Source organism: Cloeon dipterum, chromosome X (assembly GCF_949628265.1).
Source record: "Cloeon dipterum chromosome X, ieCloDipt1.1, whole genome shotgun sequence".
NCBI lineage: Eukaryota > Metazoa > Arthropoda > Insecta > Ephemeroptera > Baetidae > Cloeon > Cloeon dipterum.
In genome coordinates this window covers 23,751,773-23,774,404 of record NC_088790.1, presented here as the reverse complement: position 1 = coordinate 23,774,404, position 22,632 = coordinate 23,751,773, and the positions used below count along the sequence as shown (strand labels likewise).

Here is a 22,632-nt window from a genome sequence, read left to right as displayed (position 1 = left end):
GCGACCGGCGGGCGGCGACAGCAGCGCTACTCTCTACCAACAAAACAAAGTAGCGTTACGCCCCCTGTGTACGTTTTTCGTTCTTCGTTGTGCTAAGCGTACCAACCGAACAGCACAAAAACAATCGTCCTTGGAGTAGCATCAATAGGACTACTGCGTTATTCTCGGCCTCGTCAGTGAATTAGCTAATTAGAATTATGTCATAGTTTGCGTGTTTTCGTTTTTCAAGCTTTGGCATTAGCGAACACACACAAGACGCCAGATTTTGTGATCGCAATTTTGGCTCAGTTTTTGACACTACTTGCACTAGGTAAAAAATGCATGATGTAACGCATACTTTATCAGTCATGCATTTTCCGCATTATGCAAATTCTTTTTTTATTTCTCACGGGAATTAAGAAATTCAGGCTTGCAAACTGAAATCTGAAAATTATGTTTGAAACGCCTAGGTAAATTGACTATGCAGTATACTGCATAATATGATATCATGGTTAAAAGAATATTTTCAACTGACCTTCAATGTATATTTTTATTTCAGCTTTGACTGACATCTAGAACAATTATTACTTCTCCAACCATGTCAAATAAATTTGAGGAAATCTCCAAGTCAATAGTACCTGCTGCCGAGGAGAACAAGAGCAATATTGACGAGTACATAATTCTTCTGCTTTTTTTTCTGCGGCAAGATTTTTACTAAATCGATTTTCATGCAGAAATAGGTCTTGCTGGGTTTGTTACGCTTCAGACGAAGAAGATGCGCTGGCTACGTGGGTGCAGCCGTGCCGGTGCCGCGGAACAACGAAATGGGTGCACCAGAAGTGCATACAACGCTGGATTGATGAGAAACAAAAAGGCGACTGCTACAGCAAAGTGCCTTGTCCCCAATGCGGCACTATCTACCACATAGTCTTTCCTGAACCAGGTTAGAAACATTTTTATGAGGGAAAACTCTGAACTGTGTGAATATAAATGTTTTATTTGATGACCTGAAGGTTTGAAATCAATTTAGTGGTTTAAAATTGAATCCTGATTTTTTCCAATTCTCGGAAAAGTCCAATTTTTTTAAAATTTCTCCAGGCAAATCGTAATCTCACAGCTTGTTAATGACTTGAATGCAATTTTCGCGTTTGCAGGGTTTCTCGAGATGCTGATAAATACTGGAGACAACATAATGATTAGAGTAAGTCCGTTTGTCACTGCTGGCATTGTTCTCGGCTCACTCTACTGGACAGCAGCCTCTTACGGAGCCATCACAGTCCTTCAGGTTTGCATTCTCTATTATTTACGTTTAAAAGTCATTAATAATAAATCAGTTAATTGTCTATTTCTCTATTTATTTTCACATTATTTTATGTTGGCTCAATCAGTAAAAGCAAGGGTTCCCTTCAAGAGTAATAAAATTAACATAAATTCAGGTGATGGGCAAGAAGGAAGGCGTTTTCTTCATGGAGACGGCAGACCCACTGACGCTGCTCGTCGGTCTTCCCTCGATCCCCCTGGTTTTAATTCTCTCCAAGCTGATCCACTGGGAGGACTACCTGCTGCAGTTCGTGCGACGCCAGGTGCAAAGTCTGCCCGCCCTGGGCTACCTGATGCCCTCGTTCCGCTACTTCCAACCCGAGGAGGCGCGGCCCAGCGCCGAGTTGCCCCAGCTCACGGACCCTGTTTCCTCGACCCGCATTCTCTGCAGCGCCCTCATCCTGCCCACAGCCGCCAGCCTCTGCGGCAGGCTCCTCCTAGAGTCCACGGCTTCCAATGTGCAGAGAACCTTGTTGGTGAGTTGAGTTTTTAAATTAAATTAATTTTAATTTGAATGCTTTTTAGATAGTTAATTATAATTTATTTTTATGAAGTAAAAATGGTATAAAATGCTAAAAGAATTTGACGATGCCTGACTGTCAAGTTCAGGGCAAGGATTTATTATATTATTTCCACCGTTTATTTTTAAATTGTATCAAAATTAATTTGACATTAATCTCTTTGTGTTCAACTTGTCAGCTACATTTAAATTAAATTATCCCAATTATTATTTCATTATGGACTGCATTGCTCTAATTTCAGGGTGGACTGATATTTGTTGGAGTTAAGGGAGCACTAAGGGTATACTATAAGCAACAGTGTTACATTCGCCATTCCCTTCGGCGCATCATAGACTTTACGCCAGAGCAGAAAAATAGCCAATCGGTCGAAGAGACGATCGAAAGTTAATTGTACATAAGGGAAAAAATAAAATTGATAAGGAGTTTATTTTTTGCATTTTATTACTTGGAATAAAAGCAATAATAATTAGCAGCGGCGGTGTCCGAGTTAATGTTTCAAGCTGATAAATTTAAAATATGCCAATTGAGCAATATATGTGTAATATATATTCAGTTTAGGGGGTTGGGAGGCAGTAAATTTTTATAAAAAATAACAGTACAAAGAGATAACAAGCATTTACACAGTTCTATTCGCAGATTAGACATCCTCTCTTCTTTTTTTTTAAGTTTTCTCGAACCAGGTCACAGCAAAATTAGTTCAGCAACTGATTAAACCATCCACATTTTCCGCGAATACAATTTTACAGCCGCCACACCAAAAGGTGGTTCGTGGAATCCTCTCTGCCGGCTAGCTCGGACACATTTGAACAGCGAAAATCCTCGTAGCCATCACCGCCAGATATCACCAAAACTGCACGTTTCATTGTTCCATGACTAGATTTATCAGGTGCATACTCCATCTCGACCGTCGTGAGAAAACGCACGTGGCCAGTATGACCTCTACTTATACCTGAAAAATTAATAGAAAAATTAAATTTCAGTTCAAGCGAAAAATTAATTTTTATGTTTAAAATCTGTTTGAATTAGTTTATACAGACATGGCCAGAAAATTCGGCATATATTTATTGATAAAAGGTTTTTTGGGTTGGTTAAATTCAGAAAATTATTCTGAGTACTTATTGTCAACTCTGAATAAACAAAAATTTATATTACTTAAAATTTGTTTACTTTTTTCCATTTCTTATTAACCGTTATTAACTTGGCAAGGTTAAAAAATGGTTTAACAAGATAATTTTGAATTCATTAATGTGATCATTTTAGGCAATAAATTATGGCTAAATTTAAAATTGTATTTGCACATCAGTTTAAAATTCTAATAGCAATAGTTTTAAAATTAGTTTAATACTATTCACCTTTACGTATTTTCTTAGCTGTTTCCTCAGGGGATTGAAAATAAATTAGTTAAACAGAGGGGTTTTGATTTAATCTAATTTTGGATAGTTTAAAAACGATTTTGGAATTACTTATTTAAATTAGTTTAAAATAATTTTAATATTTTTAATTAATGAACAATAATATTTAGACCAACCTTTGACGCAAGGGGCTTTGCTCAATTTCGTCGACGAATTAACAGGGGGCGTCCTGATTTTCAAAATGACCCCGGCGCTGGTTCCAACCCAGAGAAAGTCCTGATGCGCCACCAGGGCGGTCACTCGCAGGCAGGCAGCCTTGTGTTGCCGAATTATGTCATCGCAACCTGCTGAATTCGCGGCAATCGTTTCAATCCGAGCGTGGATAAAAAGCAAGGGGTGATTCTTACTTTTCAGCATGGCTGTGACGTTCTGGGCAACGTTGATTTCGCAAAGCAACTCCAGGCTCAGTCCATTATACAGTCTTACAATTGAGGAGTTTTGTAGGGAAATCCACACTGTGTTGCCCGCGCACGAGATACAGTTAATCGACTTGTCGTTTTTGAAGCCCAGGCACAGCGTGTTCTTCACAAAGACAAAAAATGGGTATTAGAGTTGGCGATTTTTGCGAAGGATGATTTTATTTCACATGGCCTAAATTATTATTTAAAAAGAGGTCATTCTTGGAATTTCGACCCAAAATTTTCTGGGGCAACAAGCCCATCACAAAATTTTTTAAATCCAAGATGGGTTCCACTAGAGGTCTCAGCCAGCCGCCGGTGAATAAGGGTAAAAAATTAAAAAGGGTCGTTAAGCACGATCAAACTTCCTGTTTAAAATAATGTCAGTCCCGCCAGCTGCCGCCTTAAATCTTGTGGCTGATTGTGAGACCTCTAGTTCCACTCAGTTTAGGCAATGCCCCGAAATTTCACGCAAAACTAGAGACTGACCTCCACAAGAAGCATTTTGGTGTTGAGGATGCAGATGAGGTTGTGGCAAGCGCACCAGATGAAGGCCCCATTCCCGACTTGGACCATTTTGGTAACTGGCACGTTCGGACTGCTCACTGTGATGAACAACGGATCGGATAAATCCCATCCAGTGCCTGGAAAATTAAATTTCATTAAAACCCAAGATTTTAACAGAATAAAAGATATTACTCGAGTTTCTGCTGTATATTACAATGCTTCCGTTCGCCAGGGAGGCGTAAATTCTGTTGTCGAGGTACCTGCAAATTTCAAAGTCAGTTATTTGAATTAGAATGTTTGTCCTTAAAATATTACAGTATGGAATAAACGGTGAAGCCGTGGTTGGTTTTCATCTTGCACTGCCAGACGTTTTTGCTGCTGTAAACCAAAATGTTTCCGTCCTCGGTTCCGAGCCACATGGTTGACTCGTGCATGTCGGCAAAATTTTCACCAAAATTCGAGTCTGACAAGTCGTGGTAACCTTCAAAGTGGTCGTCGAAAGTGACTACAGAACTGCGTAGTTGAAATTTGATATAAAATCAATGTTAGCTTCTTTAATTCAACAAGACCTCTCCGAATAAGCAGTAGCTGCCGTGATGCACAGAATGCGCGATTCGCAAATTTCATTGGTCGACAGAATCTTGGGCTCCTCTCCCAGTTGTAAAATGCAAATTTGCCCAACGTAGCCGTCACTGTTGCAAATCCAGATGTCTCTGCGGAATCCGAATTTCAGATTTAATTCAGTAAAAATTAATAAAGCTTATTAGGCGCACCTTTCGTTATGGATCGGCTCGGCAGTCGCTGCTGCACATGTGAACTGCAGGCCTGACCTCGTTTTCCTGATCGTCACAGGGTAGAGAAATTGCGGCGAAAATTTTTGATCTAGAGGGCCTGATTTGAATATGAATTTTAAAAATTGATTATTCAGCTGCTCACCCAGCTTTTGCTTCGCTTCCGTCACTGCGCTCTCCCACGTTTCTCTCTGTTCTGGCGTGTCAAACATCAGGGTGAGGGTTTCCAACCTGAAATTAAAACATCAGGGATACATTTAACTCTACCTGTTTAATTGTTATTGCGTGTATCGGATTTTTTTCGAAAAGAAAATTTGCATAAAATAGTTGGGAATTTTAGATGCTCAAATACTTTTATCATGCAGGAGCATCTAAACGGTTTTATACGCTGTTGGATAGAAATCGACGAGAGCAATCGAAATCTGCCGAGAATATGCGGTCAGGTACTGTTAATTTTGGAGAAAATTTGAAAATTTGAATTTTTTATCGATCAACTGTGTAATGCATCCAACAATATTCAAATAGTTTTCAATTGTCACCCTGAATCGATGATCTACTTCAAAGCTTTTCATGATTTTTAGTAAAATATATAAGCCAGTTCAGTAGAAAATCAAAATTAACACTAAAATACAGCGTTTCACTAAAGAGGATTCAGTTTAAAAGAGACAGACAGACAAAGGACCTGTCAATAATGCCCCCCGCAGTGCAAGGGGAGAGAAAAATACAGATAATACATAAATCTGACTGTCAAAAAAATTGTCAAGGTTCTGCGGTCGATTTCACACAAGCTTACAAATTTGTTAAACCTGTACAACAAAATTGAGCATGAATACATAGAACATAAAATTGTAAAGAAAACAAGCTTATTGTTAACAAAGCAGTCCCTTTTGCATTCACATAAAATACGTAAAAAAAGCAATTTATATTTAAGACGCGAGAAATTGTTACCCAATCTCGGCTCTTTCTCATAAAGCCGCTTATACTTCTGCTTGGAAACCATGAATCCCGATGGTTCAATTTGGTGACACGTGCCAGAAGGGAAGAATAGGCGAACAAATGTGCTATCCACACCCGCGCCACTCATGGTTTACTTTGTACAGCACCGAAACCACCCACGTTTTTGCCTTCAATTCCGTAATTCACCGCACAGCAGTACTCAATTCCCATTTATTTTGTCCAAAGTTCGAGTCCAGATTTCAAAACCGCCAGTTCAGTAGAAACTTCTCAAAACATGAAAAATGAACACTCAAATACAGCGTTTCAAAAAAAAAAAGAGAAAACGGTAGAAAGAAAAATGATATATTGCTTGTCAATGCCCCCCGCAGTGCAAGGAGAGACATAAATACAAGGTGAATACATATATTCGACCTTTTTCAGCGCATCTATTGTACCGAGATCGCTACTTTTGTGAACGAAACCAGGTAAGTAGTCCATCTGAGGGATAGTTGACAAGCAATTATCACTAATCTGTCTATCGCTTCTCAGAAGCTGTCAGTTTAATCTGCTTACCCCCTGGGGTTTTCACCACTGGTTTTAAACACTCAATTTTTACAATTTCTTGCGCAAGAATTGCAATAAAGGAATTTATTCCATTTTTTTTTCTGCGAAAATCAAAAATTTCGGTCGGAGTGGTCAAAATTTTCTCTACTGTGCAGATATTTTCTTTTAAATTGCCATTTTGCTGCCACAATTTCTCCAAAAATTTATCTCTGACAATTTTTAAGTCAAGGTTATTTAAGCTAATAATAATTCGTCCTGGTCCCGGCAAAATTGCGTAACTTTCAACAACCAACAGAGAACACACCAGTATAATACTCGAATATTGCTTTCTGCCCCAGTTGTGGAACCAATGCATGTGAACAAATATTTTAACCGAACATCTGAATGTATCTTGCCAAGACTTTGGAACATGTTACCAAGTGAACTTAAAAATTTAACTGACAAATGTGTTGTGAAGCGAAACATCAAAAAGTGGCTTATTAAAAATAGAATGGACTCTCAATAACGACACTGCATTAAAAAATAATTTATTGATGTAATTTGCACACTAATGTACTAAAATTATGCTGCCTTGTGTAGCAGAATAAGCACCAGCCTTTAATTCTCCGAAATTGGCTGGACTTCTGTAGCTTTCAAAATAAATATATTTCTTTAAAAAAAAACGCGAATTTCCTTGTTGCAAGAAAAGGTCAACAATCAATTCGACAATGAAAATTTCGGTGTTTGTTGAACGTTGCGCAATTTTGCCGGGACCAGGACGAATTATTAGAAAATATTGAAAAATAATAGGAAAACATTGCTTGCAAGAAACTGGTAAAAACGAAAAAAAAAAACGTTTTTAACCACTGCACTGCTTTAAAAAAATGCGGTTTTTTTGCAACTTCAGTGAGGGAAGTATCAGTAAATTGAAAACACTTCCGCGAACAAAGGCAAAGAAAATATTTAAGCAGCGTGTTAAGGAATTTGCATTAAATAGTTGGGAATTTTAGATGACCGAATATTTTTATCAGGTGCATCTGATTTACTTTAAACGACAACAAATGAACAATATAAATCGCTTGAGAAGTCGGATAAATACTTAAAATATTTATGGTTCGGTCTTAAAATAGGAAATAGTTTATTTTCGATATGTTAGTTCTAGACAAGGTAAAAATAAATTTAAATATTTAAATTTTAGCTCATGTTATTTAAAAATTTAATGTATATATTATCTGTTATTATATGTTGTTTGAACCCTTTCTATTTGTCATAGATTTCGTTTTGTAATCGACAAATTTTAAAGCGCAATTTCACAGATAATTTGTACCATTCCAAATTTTTGGATCCTGCTTAACCCAGAAAAATATTTGGACTGAGAATAATTCCTAATTCTGATGAATTTTTTTTAAAAATAATTTAAATTTTCAATTTTATCTCAGGGCTACAAAAGTTGCAAGAAAATCAACAGGAAAAAATCAATGTAAAATACACTGACATTAACGGGGATGAAAAATATATAGATTTATTCGCTTTTCTCAATTTAAAAAATTTGAACAGCACTTACTGAGATGCCACGTTGATGGTAAGGCAGTGGAAGCCATTTTCCTCGAGTTGCTTGTCGAACAGCTTTTTCGACAGATTTATCTGCATTTCATGCAAAACTTCTTCCAGCCGCGGGCTACTGCAATGAAGGCGGCTGGCGAGATCTATGATTCTGCTCACAGTGTCACTGTCCTCTTTGATTTCAGTTATTTCGTGCATCAGAAGTTTGACACTTTCATCTTGAGCTGAAATTGTATTCAATAAAAAAAAAAAACTACACCATTGGTGTTTGGAGCCGGCAACAGATGGGGTCACCAGTTAATTACAATATACTCGGAAACTAGAACTGCGATTTCGGATTTAAATCCTGTCGCTGATATCAAAAGATTCATTTGACGTGCTAAATACTAAAATTAATTCCACAAATCGTTTGTAAAAATTGTAAATTAACAGTGGTGTCATCTGTTGACGGCTCTGAATCTCTACCCAGTTGAAATTTACCTTTTGCAAAGTCTACATCACTAAGAGGAATCTTCATCAAAGTTTTGAACTTGTTATACTCTAAAATGCTGGATGTGCTGGTCAAGCTATTCCTAAAAAGAATAATCATGCATTCGTGTACCAATAACTACCAAAATTGACTGCTTACGAAGAGGTTTTGCGGACTGGCCCGCGTTTCTTGACCCCGGCAATCACCATCAAGTCGGAAAAGAGAAACACCATTCTTTCTTTCGCACTTTCTCCTACTTTGACAGTGACCAAGTCATGCCTATAGATGGCAAATTACTTGAGGAAAAAATCAAAAGCAAGGCCGAGACAAACCTAATGAACGTTCTGTCGGGTGCAGGGAAAATATCACATCCATCGAGAAAGCTCTCTACCTCTTTCACGCTCAATTTACTCTCGTTATCCTCCGTGCAAGACGCCCGCCCCTTGCAATTTATGGTGACGGCGAGTGCATGAATGGCTCTTTGTGCAGAGACTAGGTACGAGTAATCAGGGTGCGAACTACTTGTGTGCTTCAGCAGAGCCTGAGAAAAGGTGTGACTAAAACCAAACCAAAGGGAAGCAACCAGCCCGCACCTGGATCAGAAGCTCGTAGCGAGGGATCCGCTGCACCGGCATGATGAGCAACGCGTCGAACGTCAGCTTGCCGCGGTGCTCTCGAGACACGGCCTCGAGGAAGTTGCTAAATGCAGGCTTCGTTTGACAGGCCGACTTGACTAATGATTTCGCCCGCTGCCAGTTGTTGATGAACTCGGTGTAGCACTCCACCACTTGCTTTTGAGAAAACTGCAAACACACACATTTTTATTCTGGCCAAAATGTGGTTTTAGTACTTTTTAAAATTATAAAGGGAAGAAAATTAAATTTTATTTATAGCTGAAACAGTTCTTTCCTGATTACAAAATTTCCAAACACCTTGAGAGTTTAAAATAAATGATAAGGTTTAGAAATTTAATAAATTACAATTAATCCAGAAAAAACAAGTCAACGTGCTAATTTTTTAATTCTTTTGAATGAGAAAACACTCACGTCCAAAAAGGTGTCGCCGATTCTCTGCCTCCAGTCCCAGTTGTCCAGTTTCTTTTGCAGATCTTCCAGCAGGATTTCGTGATAGTGCAATATGCTTGGTATTTGAAAAAATATTTCGTCTACTATGTGAGATTCTATCAAGTTTTCAGACTCTTTGAGAGGCACCATGTAACTCTGCAATGCCAAATATATATTAAAAACTGATGATTTTTCACGTTTTTAACCGAGCTCACCATGACTAAAGTGCGTAACGCATCCACGTAATACTTTTCGGTTTCATACAGTTCGTAGACAACGTGTGTCCTTGTATCCTGGACAAAATAATAATTTTTTACTAAGAAAAAATATTTTGGCCAAGGCAGAAATTCTCACATTAATTTTTCTGCTGTAAGAATTGAAATATTTATCTATTTACCTCCAAATATCCTCAATTTTGCCAGATTAAAGTTTTTTTTTTAAATTTATAGCATTGAAATTCAGAGATAAAAATAAAATTTTAAACATTAGTGAGGTGGATTTTAAAAACTAAGATGATCTGATTTTTTTTCTGCCCTCTAACATTAAATGTTCGCTCAAAACAAACGCGTTTCGCTTTTCAGTAACTATTTTTGGTGATCTTATTTTATCATTTTACCATAAAAAGATCATTTGGCAAATTGTTATCTTCTATCAAGCACTATCAAAAGGAAGAGAATAAAAACACCAAAATTTTAGGGTTAAAAGGTGGTCAACTGACCCTGACGTTGACTTGCTCCTCAAGGCCGACCATTTGGCACGGACTGGAAGCAGCCCGCTGGTGCACATGGCCCTCGAGGTTGCTGATGACCGACGAGGACGCGACGGACGAGCTGCTGGCGCCGAGTTCGAACGCCGTGATCGTCTGGCACGGTGGACTGGCCGCCTGGGCCGTCTCCGAGGGGCTCTGCAGGAAGCCGAGGTCACTGTCCATCACTTTGCTGGCGGCCGGGGAAACGCGTTTCATCTCGGCCTCCAGGATCTGGCCGTACGGGCCCCGCAGCGGCCGCTTGTTGTAACGGCGGGAAAAGTAGGAAACGCTACTACTGCTGTCCGCCTCTCCCTCGGACAGCGAGTCTAGGTTCTGCAGTTGCAGCAAACTTGAACACTCGGTCTGGAAAAGATTTTTTCGGGTTTTGAACAATAAAAAAACGATACATGGGAAATATCAAACAAAACGGATATATAAGTATTTGAAATTTAAATTCAGTTAAATAATTTACATTAAATCAAATTGTTTGAGCGCAACAATAATTTTCATCATCAAAATATAATATTTTTTTCAAATGTTGAATATGGACTGTTTAAACAGTTGAGTTTTGAACAATTTTTTAAAATAAATAATAACCACCGATGGAATACACTACAAATTTGTTATAAATAATATACTTCTGGCTGTTTTTGGCTTTAAAAATAAAAAGTTAAATGAAACCTTGATTTTTTAAACATAAAAATTTATTGACTGCGGTGATTGTATTTAAAAATATGAAAACCTCAGAGAAATTAATAAAATGGAAAGAAAAACAAAATAAAATTTATATTTATTTTGTTTGGATTAAGAATGTTTTACTAATGATAAATATCCAACTAGAAAAATAATTGTTAATTTGACTAAAAAATTATTTTGCATTTATTTTTTGAACAAACTTCTCATAAATCTATATGGCTGATTTTTGGCTTCAGATCAGTTAGGAAATTTTAGAGCGCTCCATCCAAAAGAATATTTGATTGCTAGTCCCTCTAGTAAGAATATTGAAACCCCTAAATAATTTATATAGATTTTGAAGGCATGCTTTAAATTTGATGGTTAAAATTAAAAACTATTTGGGTTTTTTTCATAAAAAAAACTAAAAATGCCTCTCAAGTCTAAGTCACATTTCGATTGGATTTGATAAATTGAAATATAGGACGGAAAGAAAAAATCGCGAGTACCAAAGTTTCTGTAGTCGCAGCGGCAGAGTCATTGGCGGCGTCGGCGAGCAGGTTGGCTGGGGTCGGGGGCAGCAGCAGGGGCAGCGGCAGGGGCGGCTGCAGGACCAGTGGCGGGGGCGGGTCTGGCTCGTCGACCGAGTTGTGCCTCAGCCTGTCAGTGAGTTCCCTGAGGCGGGCGCCCTTGGAGCGGCGGTGGTGCCTGAGCGGCGCCTCGGGCTCATCCGGCGGCAGCTCGGGCTTCTCGCGCACTGACCGCGACGCTGACCTCAGGTCAGACATGGCTGCGGGCGTCCATCCTCCTGCGAACACACCAACACACACACTCACACACGGCGCGGCTCAGCACGGTCAACTCAATGGCGACCAAGAGACAAACATGCTTAAATTTAGAACAAGCAGAAAATAGAACTCCACAGCTGAAGCCACACTTATGGACAAGCATGCACTCTATGGTGGAGTAAAAACACTAGCCCCACTCACCCACGGACCACCAACACATATTTTCGCACTTTTTTGGCCACCTTTTCAAAGATTTTTTTTCCATGGGAAAAATCATTGAAAAGGTGTTAAAATATTTTTTTTTTAAAAATAGGTTCTGAGTAGAATTTCTTGAGATATAATAAATAAAATTACGTTAAAAAAGGCACTCAAATACAAAGTCGGTCAATTGCATAATTCATGGTGCTTAACTGGAAATCGGATGCACACGTATCTTTATTTTTCAACCCTTTTTTATTTGTCAAATTTGAAATAAAATTTTTAATTTTAGTTACATTTTTACCAGGATTATTCAATTTTAAAATGCGCAATGCACAAAAATGCGTCCTGGTTTTCTGCGGAAAACAGCAGCTAAAAAACACCAGTTTTAGGGTTTTCCGCATTTTTCAAAATTTAACCCCGAAAAGGTCCCATTTATGTAATTATTTTTATTATTTGATAGAGCGTTTTTGTAAATTACGACGAGTTAAAATTTTCGGTTTTTGGTGAAGCGTATGCTTTTATACTGTTTTTGTAAAATCCCTACTTTTGATTATCCATCGACAATCGTGAGAATTTTAGGTCTGCAATAAAAATGCATAACGCACGTGTTTCAGAAAGATGCTCAAAATTGCAGAAAACAAAACAAAATTTTCCTAGATGAAGTTTTTTACCAGAAAAATGAGGGTTTTGAACCCTGATTTTCACAGGGTAATATTCTCAAAATCCGCATGACATGCATTTTATTTAAATCCACGCAATTAAACAATTCAATAAAATTCAACCCAATTCCCAGAAATATGATTTCTGCTTTGTTTGTCAGGATTTACCCTGACGATATGTAGCGATCAATACAATTGTAACCGATACACGATACTTGGCCTTCAGAGAGCTATTAAGGGGGAGAGGGAAAGGTTCACTGTCAGGGTGACTGTTTTTTGTATTAGGAATCGCAGAGCCGTCTCAACCACCGCCAGTGAAGCACGCACTCTCTATCTCTCTCCCTCCCTTGCAGCCCTGTGAGCAGCAACTCTATACAACAAGGCTTTAAGGTAATGTTCAAAACTAATGGGTCCATCCCTTGACTATTCTAGGCCAAAGGCCACAGGGCTCCTGCAGCCTAGAGATTTGCCCTATTATCAATAGCCAAATTATCTCTTAATTTATCAAGCGTCAAATAAGAAAAGTACTCGCGTGTCCCCTTTCCGGGCGCGGGCCGACTGTAGAGTAGAGCGTCCATCGGGATTATTTTTTTGTCCCAAGTTTACATTTTCCCGGGTTCGAAAACAACTTCCCGGAAAATCCCGGCTCATTCCATGCAAATGTCTAAAAAAAAAATTTTTGGAGTAAAAGATGTCAAATTTCAATTTTAATTAAAATTATAAATTATAATTTTTTTTTGCTGTGCTGCGCGCTAATTAAACAGCACGCACGCAGAATGAAAACATCTATTTGTTCACCTATTCCTCCCTGGTTCCCTTCCCTAGTTCCCTTCCCTGTTACCGAACAAAAAACCCGATTCTGTCTCGTTTCTCATAAAACCGATACCTCTGCTCGATATCTGGGTATAAAACAGGAATTCCGAAAATAAAATTTGGTAACATGTACCACGGGGAAGAGAACCAGGGAAGAAAAGGCGAAAAAAATATTTTTTTTCAGATTTGCTTTCCACGCCCGTGCCACAAATGGTTTGCACCGAAACCACCCACGTTTTCGCCTCAAATTCCGCAATTCGTCACGCACAAATCTCGATTGCCAGTGATTTTGTCCAAAATTCGAATCCGGATTATAAAACAGCCAAGCCTTTTGAGAAACCCAAAAGCCTCGACGAGAGCAATCGTAATCTGTCGAAAAAATGCGGTCAAGCGCTGTAAATTTTGGAGAAAAATTGAAAATTTTGAATTTTTACGGTAGCAAAAAAGTCCGTTTTTGATTATTTTAAAATGTGGAACAAATTGTTTATCGATTAACTGTTTAATATATCCAACAATTAATTCAAACAATTTTCAATTGTCGCCCTGAATCGATCCACTTTTTTAAAGCATTTCAAGATTTCTTGTAAAAGGAACACTAAAATACAGCGTTTCACGAAAGAGGAATTCAGTTTAAAAGCAGTTTCCACGGTTGCAAAAACTAGCATTTAAAAAAAATGCAAAGTTCAGAGGTAAAAAACAGTTTTTCTTTCAATTTTTGCCAGTTTCTTGAAGGCATTGTTTTTACCTTATTACTCAACAATTTTCTAATTATTATAGCATATAACAACGACTTGAAAAATTGTCAGATTAATTTTCGGACAAATTGGGGCAGCAAAATATAAATTTAAATAAAATATCTGCACCGTGTAGGATATTTTGACCACTCCGACGGCATATTTTCAATTTTCACAGAAGAAAAATGGAATAAATTCATTTCTTACGCAAGAAAATGAGCGGCAAACATCCTTAAAAACCAATGGAGAAAAACCCAGGTAGTAAGCAGATTAAACTGACAGCTTCTGAGAAGCGACAGAAAGATAAATGACAATTGCTTGTCAAAATAACCCTCTCATTGTCAGTGCAAGGAGACGAAAATACAGAAAATAAATAAATCTGACCTTTTTGAGTGCATCTATTGTTATGATCCTTAACTTTCGGCAACAATAGCCACAGGGACAACATACCTGTTTGTTGCTATACTTGAAGGCATATAGATCCAGTAAAATGAAAACACCTCCGCGCACAAAGGAAAAGATACTTTTTTTACAAAAGAGAGTTATTTCGGGCATGTGAGAAATGCAGGGTCATCCTTCCAATTGAAAGCAAAAAAATTCCTCAAAAAACCCTGAAGAAAAAATTGTAAAGAAAATAGCTCTCTTAGTTAACAAAGCACTCCCTTGCACCCCCTTAAAAAAAGCGGTAAACACAATTGATGTTTAAGACACGAAAAATATTATTTTTTGGACCTACATCAATTTCTAAAGCTGACATTCACTTTTTGTGACAAACGTCAAAGAATAAAAATACAATACATAACATAATTTACCGTCCTGGTCCCGGCAAAATTGTGTAACTTTCAACAACCAAACGCGAATTTCCTTGTTGAAAGAAAAGGTAAACAATCAATTCGACAATGAAAATTTGGGTGTTTGTTCAACGTTGCGCAATTTTGCCGGGACCAGGACGTTATGCGAATGTTACATACTAACATTTTTTCAAATAAGAAAAAATTGGTGCAACAGGTTGAAAATTCACAATTAACCTTCATAATAAATAAAATTAAATAATTTCTAGGTTTCAATTGCGTGCTTGCAATTATAATAATAATAATTGGTGGCAAAATTGTGAATGATACATTCAAATCATAGCAACCACAACAATCAACGGTCTAGATTTGAAAAAAATTATCTACCAAATGGAGCAGCGCAAACCAAAATTCTTTGCGTGTCAGGGATCAAAGGGTAATTGCGTGCAATGCAAGGAACGGGCGAGAGAGTTGACTACTTACGTAAATACCTCTCAAGTCCAAGTTAATTGAACTTCTTGTGCGTCTTGTCTTGTGCGACACCACAAACACACGAGATGCTATTCACCCTGGTTGCCTGCTGCGTTGCCACAGCATGTTATCTGGTCAGCCGGTGTCGTGTGTCTCGACTGCATCTCCAGTCTCGGGAGAGATCTCATCTCACGCTCCCAGCTTCAAAGACGTAATTTGAATAGCGCTGCAATCATCCGAGCGTGAGGTGAACGGTGAACCAAACCTGTTATTCGCACCGAAAATTTGTCTACCGTGCAAATGTCAGTTTTAGAAGCGGCATTGTATTTTAATCCGAGAAAACAGCAGTCAGAATTTCATTTCTGCTAAAAATAGAATGAACCATAAATCACGGGTGTCTTTGGCAGATTTTCACATTTGGAAACACAAATGCGCAACAGAGGCTAAGTCTTCTTTACACGAAGGTGCGCATAGCAGGCCATGATTGGTCCGCGAAATTTCATTGTCTTACTAGCAGTCAGCTGCTGCTTAGTGTGGCGCTTTTCTAACGGCGCTGCTGTCACTTATTCGTGTCTCCCTTGATTTTAATTCCCCATATTTTGATTCTGTAAAAGATCACACGTAAGACGCAGAGCTTTCTCTATTTATTTTCTCAGTCGAATAATTCTGTTCCTTGTTGTACGTTACAGCCAAATATGTTCAGCAGTAGAGGTCTGTTCTTCAAATCGACTTATCACGGATAAATGAGAATGGACGGCAGCAGGACTTTGATTAAGGAGCTGCAGCAGCTGCTGCACTATTTTTCCACATCAACATACAGAGCAAGCGAAACCAACCCCGTCGTAAGATAACATTTTTGTCACTTTATCTAAACATTTTAATTTTAATTTGAAAGACCTGAAATTGTTATGAATTTTTTTAAATTTGTGACGGTTTAAATGGGAATATAAAAAATATTTATTGCACGTGTGTGTTTAAAACTGCACACGTCATTATGTACACATCATTTACGTATCATTCCAGCAGTTTCAATGCAGCTTAAGCTCACAAGAAAAACCATTATCACTAATTATGATGTTTTCAAAGCATTAGTATTTCGATAAAATTATATCAAGAATTACAAATGAAATTTTGTTTGGTTAATTCTTTTCATTTTGATTGAAATAATCATTTCATATTTTAACAGGCTACGGAGGCGATGAACAAATGCATTCATTTGGTGTCCCTGGACTATGAGTGCTCGGTAAAACAATTTTTTAACTCACCAGAAATTTGAATTAACAAGAATTCTCTTGACAGTATATTGATAATTCGACTGGCGAGTTGAGCAGCCGCTACCCAAGTCACCTGATCGTTCTCGAGAGTGAGAAGCATGCATCAAGTTCCGAGCAGCCATCTACTATTTACGAAGGCACTCTCGACGCTGCCAAAATGAAAGATGCCATTTCGAAAGCCCGCATTGCCAGGTGCAGGTCCAGATTTCCGGTGCCTGTTATTCTCTACCGCGGCAAACACATCTGCAGGTGAGAGCTTCAGTCAATCAGCACCAAAGATTATTTTTATATTGAAATTATTTTCCAGGTCGTCTACTCTATCTGGTGGGCCTGAGCTGTACGGACGCTGTGGATTCAACTTCTTCTTTTCTTCTTCCGGCAATAATTCGCCTTCGCCACCAAGCACCGTTGAACACGAAGACGATTTGGAGGAGGAAGCGGACATCGATGCCTTAAAGCCCGGAGAGTGGCCGTTGTTTGATAAAGTGCGCAACAAAGACATTAAACTGCTGAAAATGCTCAATATTGGGACCATCATCGACTTCATGGTGGAGAAGAAAAAGATCAAATTTGGTGTTTAGTGAGTTTTATACCCTGATATTTTAAATAAAAGTATTTTACTATTCAAATTTCACAGTGTTACCTCTTCGGAAAAGGTGGACAAAGAAAACAGATACAACGACTTCAAAATTTTGTCTCTTCCCTATCCTGGTTGTGAATTTTTCAAAGAGTTTCGAGACAATACGCACTGCAGCGATGGCCTCTTGTACAACTGGAGCGATCCTCAGGTGGACACTGGGCTCGACATTCCTGAAGACGACTTTTTGTCACAACTGAAACTAGACTGGAGCGAATATCAGGTAATTAATACTGATTTTTTTTCTCAATAATTTCTTGTGAAATAGAACAGCTCAATAAATTGTTAGAAATATTTTTTCTCATAAATGGGAGCTTCAAATTAATGTATTTATTTTCCAGGAAAAACAAATTTATTTTCTTTTGGACAAAATAGTTGATAAAAGCTCTATTAAGCTCTAAATAATTGCTCGGCATTTTTATATCTCATCAGAAGATAATTCATATTGTTAAAAAAACAAATCAACTTGTTTTTAAATTTGTTTACTGGTACTAATGAAAATTTTACCAAACCATAAAAGGGCATTCAATTTATCAGCTCCATAAATAGGCATTTTTTGCATTTCAGAACCTTGATTTTATTTTTCTCAATCTGTCAAAATTAATCCTAAATAATTATCCAAATGTGATCCAGAAATGGGACTTGACTGAGCTGACGAAGAACTACATGCTGTTGATCCTGTCGTACGTGCACGAGTCGAACGACGGGCTTTTGCTGCACTGCATCAGTGGTTGGGACCGGACGCCACTGTTCATCAGCCTGTTGCGGCTGTCGTTGTGGGCCGACAACTTGGCGCACCAGTCGCTGTCGGCGGCGGACATTCTCTACCTCACCTTGGCCTACGACTGGATGCTCTTTGGCCACCACCTTTCTGACAGACTGAGCAGAGGCGAGGAGATACTCTTTTTCTGCTTCCACTTCCTCACTCACCTCTCCGAAAATGAATTTAGTCTCCTCAGGTAATTAATCAAATTAACAACCGGCTTCCGCCCCTTGAGCACGGGCGTTTTTGGACTTTAAAAATTAATTGGCCGCTATGGGTCGCACAGTAAACAACCAAAGTTTATCAGACTCGCCATAAAATTCTACGCTTTTAAGGCCTCTTTGCCGCCCCCGCCTGCCTCCACCGCTGCCGACGCCCCTTGCGCTATTTTAAACTGTTTTTTTTTTAAATTTGATTTCTGACTTGATAATATGCCTCCCCGGGACGAAACGCGTTGATTTCTGGGGTTTCGCGCCAAAATTCGCAACTTTGTTGTTTTTTAAACGGGAACATAGGGAAGAGGTTCGGCCTTTGCTTTACTGTATATTATGGCGTGGAAAATGAAGAAATTGTATTATTTTTGTGAATTTAGGCCAAGGAAGCGGTCTCCAATGGTCAGCACTTCCGCCAGGCACGAGTCCGAGTCGTCCTCGTTTGCCGATTTTGATGATCTTGAGGAGAAGATCCTTTACACCCAGGAAAGTTCGGTTTCAAGCAGTCTAAGCTCAAGCAGAAGCGAAGAGCAACCGGTTGTGTACAGTAATCTACCAGCATATATGGAGCAATCTCAATATGGGTAATTCTATGTTTAAATAATATCGTTGGAAAAGTCCGCAGACAAAATAAATAACCCTGATTTTAAAATTTCATCAGCAATTATTTTGGAAGAATTAAATTCAATTAAAAGTTATCCGGTCAGCTCAGAAAAATTTGGTTAAAAATCCTAATTGTTTTTTTTTTAATTTCTGGGCTGATTCAGTTTTGCAATTATAGGAGTAATTAATTTTTTAATCTGTATCTTAAGAAATGTATTAAAATAGGACAATTTTTTTCAGGGCGAGCTCAGCGAGTGAATGTACGTGGGAGCCATCTGTTATGCCAACAGAATCAAAACCCGCAGAGTCTGAAGTAGTGAGCACATGTGATCATCTGTCGTCTAGTCCAATCCAGATTTCAAGCCCACGGCCTGTCGAATCACATTCCAGTCCTGTGGCAGTTCCAAGGGCTAGGATCAGGAGTCGGCACGACTCAAACGGCTCCGTGGCTGGAAGGTTTGCACAAAAGCTTTTTTTGTACTGCTTGTTGTTAAAATTAATTTATTTAATCAGTTGGCAGATCATCACAGACCATGGCAGTTTTCGCACAGGATACACCTCATGCGGAATGGCTGATTCAGTTGTCTTTGCCAGGAATAGGTGAGATTTTAAAATATTTTTGCAGTAGTTTTTGGAAGAGTTCCAATTTTTTACTGTTGGAAAATCTGAAAAACGTTTTAAACTCATTTTAATTTGTTCTTTCTTACTTTTCTAATTTAAACAAAACTGTCCAAACCGGATTTTTATATCAATTTTGTTACATTGGAAAATGTACCAACAGAACTGCTATATAATTTTTATTTTCTAAATATCTAGCAGCATGATGACGATTAAAGCTGCGGAGGACATGGCTAACTCAAGCATCACAGTGATCGAAAATGAAAATTGCGCAACGGACCCGATCCTAGGAGAATACCCCCACACGTAAGTTTTTCATCTGATTGGTCACATTGTTCAAAAATCTAACTTAAATGAATTATCAGGAGGAAAGAGAAACTGAAAGCGGTGCAGAGCCTGTTTTTCAACATCTACCACTCGATGACGCCGGTGCCTGCGGAGAGAATCAGCCTGACATCTATTTTCGGGAACTTTGCCGAAAGAGTCGGCATTTTCCAGACTGCGCATTCTTGATCGTGATTTGGAGTGAGACTTCGCATCAAAGAAGACTGCAAACTAGTTTTCTCCCAATTTTACGTACCTTTCCGTAACGCGTTCTCTTTTCCATTGTTGCCTCTTTGAGTCATTTTCAATTTTCATACATGTACGACCGTAAGAGAGAAGATAACGTTTTTTAATTTTATATTAACACCGATTGTATTGCGTAAACTCGTATTTTCATCTGCTGCTGCCATTTTTGCAGATTAATGTCAAACAAGGAATAAAAGCGGCTCTGTTAAACATTTAAAAAAGGAAAATCTTAATTGTTACCAGCTGCTGCTCTTAGGATGTTGCTATTAATAAATAGATTAAAACTGTTCAATGAAATAACTAGGATTTTTGGGAAAATTTTGTGATTAATTTGTGGAGTTAAATTAATGGGATCAATGCTATTAAATCTAATATTTAATTGAGTTTTGATGGATACCGTTCCAGAAAATCTCAAATTAGAAATAAAATTGGAATTAATGAGAATTTGATAGGCGACTAAACTTGTCAATCAATTTGATAAAAAATGTCTTCTGACTAAAAATGATTTTACAATCATCTATCAAAATTTGAATCACATGAATTTATTTTCTCATCCAACTTAATCTGTAAGGACATTTACAATTTTTTTTCAAGTACTAAAAACTAAAAAATAGCTTTTGGAAATATGGTTTTAAATTAATCTGAGAGTTTGGAGTCCAATCGAGTAGATTTCAAAATGATTTCCATTCTCTTTTAATTTAAAATATTCTATACAATCATAATTCAATAAATAATCATACTCCAGTGTTATTATTTGTCGCATTAACAGCCACTTTCAAAGTCTGACGCGACTCCCTTGTCCAAAATCTGGACAACAATTTTGAATAACTCTTCCGTATTTCTATCTTTGCAATTCCAAGGATTGCCCTGCACAAAGAACAACTCCCTCAAATCGACATTCTTCCTGAGCTGCTGAGTGACGTCATTAGACAGGGTCTCCAGCTCGTTGTGTCTCATGTCCAGGACGTGGACACTTTCGTAGACAGCTCCCGGTGGCAGAGAGCTCAGCCGGTTGTTGCTGACGTTCAGGTAGAGCAGGCTGGTGGACAGTCCTGAGAGCAGGTCGCCAGTCACGCTGGACAGCTGGTTATGGCTGAGGTCCATCCACCTGAGCTGCACGGCGTCGAGCAGGAAGAATTTAGGTATGGTCGTCAGGCGGTTGCCTTTAAGGTTCAGGTGCGTCAGGCTGGCCGAGCCTCGAAGGAGGAACCTGGGCACAACGGCCACCGCGGATTCGGCGAAGGAGGCGCGTCTCAGGTCGGGCAGGTCCGACAGGAAGCCCTGAGGAATCTCAATCGTCTGCAGCCACTCGGCGTCAGGATTGCGGACACTCTGTTTCAGGTTGTGCTCGAATTTGAAGACCTGCAGCTTGGAGCTGTGCCTCAGCAGGTTGCCTGGCAGCGACTGGAACCTGTTGTGCGACAGGTCCAGGTGCTGCAATTTTTTTAGAGGGGCCAGGATGACCGGGTTTATGGTGGAGAGCCGGTTGTGCGACAGGTCGAGCTGCCGCAGCTCTGTCAGCCCGGAGAACGAGTTGTTTTCCAAGCGGGACAGGCGGTTGCCCCACAGATGCAGCAGCCACAAACTGGACAACTCTCCAAATTGGTTATCTTCGATTTCGGTCAGCTTGTTGTCTTCCAAGTACAGCTCCTAAAAAATATAATTGTTTTTAACAATATTTACAATACAGAGGAAGGTAACGATAACTTAACTCTCAATTATTTAAAATTACTTAATTGCTCAAGTCATTATTTAAAATCTAACACTTTGTAATCAACACCAGAAAATTATGTAATGAAAAAATTGCCCTAAAGATGGCACAATTATAATTTAATTTAGAAATCCCATTAAATTTTTAATTAATTCCAAATATTTGTAATAACTAAGAAAACTATTTTTATCCAAAGAGGAAACAAACTTAAAATAAAATAAACAAATTGTTTTTCCTACCTGCAGAAGCGAAAAATCTTTAAAGACAGAGGGGTAGATGAAGAGGAGGCGGCATCTGGAAAGGTCGAGCTGTACAACGCCGTTCATCCCTTCCAAAAACCTGGAGGAGAGGAACTCGAGCTCATTGTGCGACACGTCCAGCTTTTGCAAACTCGGCCAGCTGCCCAGCCTAACCCTGGAGGTTGGCTTGGATAGGTTTCGCAGGAACAGGCTCTTGGTCAGGTCGGAGGAAAACGCGTCTGGCGGGCAGTTGGTCAGGGACACCTCAGGGGCGGAGGGAAACTTTCCCGGAAATTTGTCAGGGTCAAAGTCCTGCAGGCAGTCCACTTGCAGGGTGTTGTTGGGAAGAACCAAGGCGCTCAGTCCGGGGCAGTCGATCACGAAGAGATCCTCAGGGTGCTCGGGACAGGTGCACGAATCAGGACACTTTGGGGTTGAGGATCCTGAGACCATCAGGAGCCCCAAGGACGAGAAAAATGCAACAAGGCGGAAAAACCGCATGTTTTCCTCCACTCAATTGGTGACAGACTGGCGAAAAGTTAATCCAGCAGCAGATATCACTTGACCCCCAGTCTGACCTAATCTCATCATCTTTGTGAAAGCAGGGATTGTTATTTGGATTTGC

The 22,632-nt window shown here is 38.9% G+C and overlaps 4 protein-coding genes across 8 annotated transcripts; 2 read left to right on the top strand and 2 right to left on the bottom strand.

Annotated features, from left to right (window-relative positions):
• Positions 1–97: 97 nt before the first annotated feature.
• Positions 98–2,247, top strand: LOC135947431 (E3 ubiquitin-protein ligase MARCHF5-like). Its single transcript, XM_065496298.1, has 6 exons — positions 98–310; positions 539–651; positions 714–922; positions 1,134–1,264; positions 1,416–1,775; positions 2,062–2,247. Exons 2-6 carry the CDS (start codon positions 578–580, stop codon positions 2,206–2,208), a joined length of 921 nt encoding a protein of 306 aa, XP_065352370.1. The 5' UTR covers positions 98–310; positions 539–577; the 3' UTR covers positions 2,209–2,247.
• Positions 2,244–15,587, bottom strand: LOC135947425 (rho guanine nucleotide exchange factor 17-like). 3 transcript variants are annotated; one of them, XM_065496289.1, is made up of 19 exons: positions 15,393–15,587; positions 11,433–11,731; positions 10,222–10,614; positions 9,719–9,796; positions 9,486–9,659; positions 9,033–9,242; positions 8,772–8,980; positions 8,599–8,718; positions 8,451–8,542; positions 7,972–8,194; positions 5,074–5,159; positions 4,911–5,028; positions 4,707–4,850; positions 4,453–4,650; positions 4,330–4,397; positions 4,120–4,274; positions 3,580–3,754; positions 3,349–3,516; positions 2,244–2,769 (listed from the first exon to the last, which is right to left on the bottom strand). In XM_065496289.1, exons 2-19 carry the CDS (start codon positions 11,709–11,711, stop codon positions 2,561–2,563), a joined length of 3,099 nt encoding a protein of 1,032 aa, XP_065352361.1. In that variant the 5' UTR covers positions 11,712–11,731; positions 15,393–15,587; the 3' UTR covers positions 2,244–2,560. The 3 variants fall into 3 exon arrangements, with proteins under 3 accessions (XP_065352361.1, XP_065352360.1, XP_065352362.1); XM_065496288.1 differs by having other exon boundaries at positions 3,349–3,519; positions 15,393–15,585; XM_065496290.1 differs by having other exon boundaries at positions 3,349–3,519; positions 4,911–5,019; positions 15,393–15,584.
• A 130-nt stretch (positions 15,588–15,717) lies between these two features.
• Positions 15,718–20,319, top strand: EDTP (Egg-derived tyrosine phosphatase). Of its 3 annotated transcripts, none has more exons than XM_065496292.1 (12): positions 15,718–15,844; positions 16,070–16,222; positions 16,567–16,623; positions 16,680–16,903; positions 16,962–17,234; positions 17,292–17,514; positions 17,925–18,250; positions 18,647–18,850; positions 19,110–19,325; positions 19,383–19,469; positions 19,686–19,793; positions 19,853–20,319. In XM_065496292.1, the coding sequence occupies exons 2-12, from the start codon at positions 16,124–16,126 to the stop codon at positions 19,998–20,000; spliced, it is 1,965 nt and encodes a 654-aa protein (XP_065352364.1). In that variant the 5' UTR covers positions 15,718–15,844; positions 16,070–16,123; the 3' UTR covers positions 20,001–20,319. The 3 variants fall into 3 exon arrangements, with proteins under 3 accessions (XP_065352364.1, XP_065352366.1, XP_065352363.1); XM_065496294.1 differs by lacking the exon at positions 15,718–15,844 and adding an exon at positions 15,978–16,001 and having other exon boundaries at positions 19,689–19,793; XM_065496291.1 differs by lacking the exon at positions 15,718–15,844 and adding an exon at positions 15,978–16,001.
• Positions 20,320–20,577: 258 nt separating this feature from the next.
• Positions 20,578–22,589, bottom strand: LOC135947428 (insulin-like growth factor-binding protein complex acid labile subunit). Its single transcript, XM_065496295.1, has 2 exons — positions 22,008–22,589; positions 20,578–21,707 (listed from the first exon to the last, which is right to left on the bottom strand). The coding sequence occupies exons 1-2, from the start codon at positions 22,506–22,508 to the stop codon at positions 20,820–20,822; spliced, it is 1,389 nt and encodes a 462-aa protein (XP_065352367.1). The 5' UTR covers positions 22,509–22,589; the 3' UTR covers positions 20,578–20,819.
• Positions 22,590–22,632: the final 43 nt, after the last annotated feature.